The following is a 1,339-nucleotide window of genomic DNA, read 5'->3' on the forward strand; positions in this document are numbered from 1 at the left end:
AAACTTTTATATGGCCATTTGTAAATCGTTTATAATTTTTTTGCTAGAGCAATTAATCCTGCTATCCTACTAATATTACAAATGCCCGAGGGGGTCGCGGATGAATTTTAACCAGCTCCCGTGGCCCCCTCACCCAAGTGGCTCGACGGAACACAGTGGGGTTTTGGTCGGTAAGAATCCGACATAACCCACGGCTCCATCCCCGGGGGCCGTGGGTATCTATGCAAGATTTCCCCACTATAAAAAAAAATATTACAAATGCGAAAGTTTGTAAGGATGTGTGTGTGTGTGTTTGTTGCTCTTTCACGCGAAAACTACTACTGAATCGATTGCAATGAAATTTGGTACTTAGACAGCTGGACAACTGGAATAACATATAGGCAACTTTTTATCCCGATATTCCTACGGGACACGGACTTATGCGGGAGAAACCGCGGAGCGCAGCTAGTTATAAATAAAATAAGCTTTTATTTTTTTTTTGGGGTATAGCTCTTGAAAGTACAGAATTGGAAAATATGATAGGTATGCAATATATGCACGTCGATACATTGACCGAGACAAGAACGACCACTGACGACACTTACGCGCGTAATGTGCGTGTATTTAATCATACAGGTCTATTACATGCACATGTATACCAATGTACACTCATCAGGTGGATTTGTATCGATACGTACTCTGATCATGGGTATGTGCAAAATGCATGAGAACCTCTACTGGTCACTTGTGCGTCCAGTATGTCAACGTACCCTCAGCGTGCGTGCATGCTTCTAAAGCGTGTAAAAACCACGTGTGCGCATATGTTAACGTGCACTGACGCCGCGTGCGTGTGTCTGAACATTACTGATCCCAGTGTGCGTGTGTCTGTACATTACCGGTCCCAGTGTGCGAGTGTTGAACGTGCACTAACACGCGTATGCGTGTGAACGTGCACCGATCCATTGTTTGTGTGCGTGCGCGCAGAATGGAGACGTTCGAGGAGAGCGCGACGCAGATGCTGGGCCAGTTCCGCGCGCTGCTGCACCGGCAGCCGCTGCCGACGCCGGCCGCGCGCCTGCTGCAGCTCACCGCGCTCAACATGTTCGCCGTGGAGACCAACGCCGCCTATCTTAAAGGTGCGTCGCTTGTATGGCCGCTCTCGCTAGTGGTGTCAACGCTTTGCTTTTATTCGATTGTGTTAAGGTGAGCTAAATGCGTGTATTATAATCCCTTCAAGTCATCCACTAAATAAAGGTTACATGTAATGGAGATGATGATATTAACATCTTTGGGGTTAGTTGTTTAATGGGATAGATGAGATTGTTCATGTTCCTAAAAGTGAATCGCTCAAAACCATAAT

General features: G+C 46.3%; 1 protein-coding gene across 1 annotated transcript in view; it reads left to right on the forward strand.

The window, feature by feature from the left end:
- The first annotated feature begins 856 nt into the window (after window positions 1–856).
- LOC119835285 (telomerase-binding protein EST1A) overlaps window positions 857–1,339 on the forward strand; it is a 14,608-nt gene continuing 14,125 nt past the window's right edge. The window contains exon 1 of the mRNA XM_038360018.1: window positions 857–1,115. Within this exon, the coding sequence (XP_038215946.1) occupies window positions 917–1,115 (199 nt within the window). The 5' untranslated portion in view covers window positions 857–916. The remainder of the gene's footprint in view (window positions 1,116–1,339) is intronic.

Source organism: Zerene cesonia, chromosome 20 (assembly GCF_012273895.1).
Source record: "Zerene cesonia ecotype Mississippi chromosome 20, Zerene_cesonia_1.1, whole genome shotgun sequence".
Taxonomy (NCBI): Eukaryota; Metazoa; Arthropoda; class Insecta; order Lepidoptera; family Pieridae; genus Zerene; species Zerene cesonia.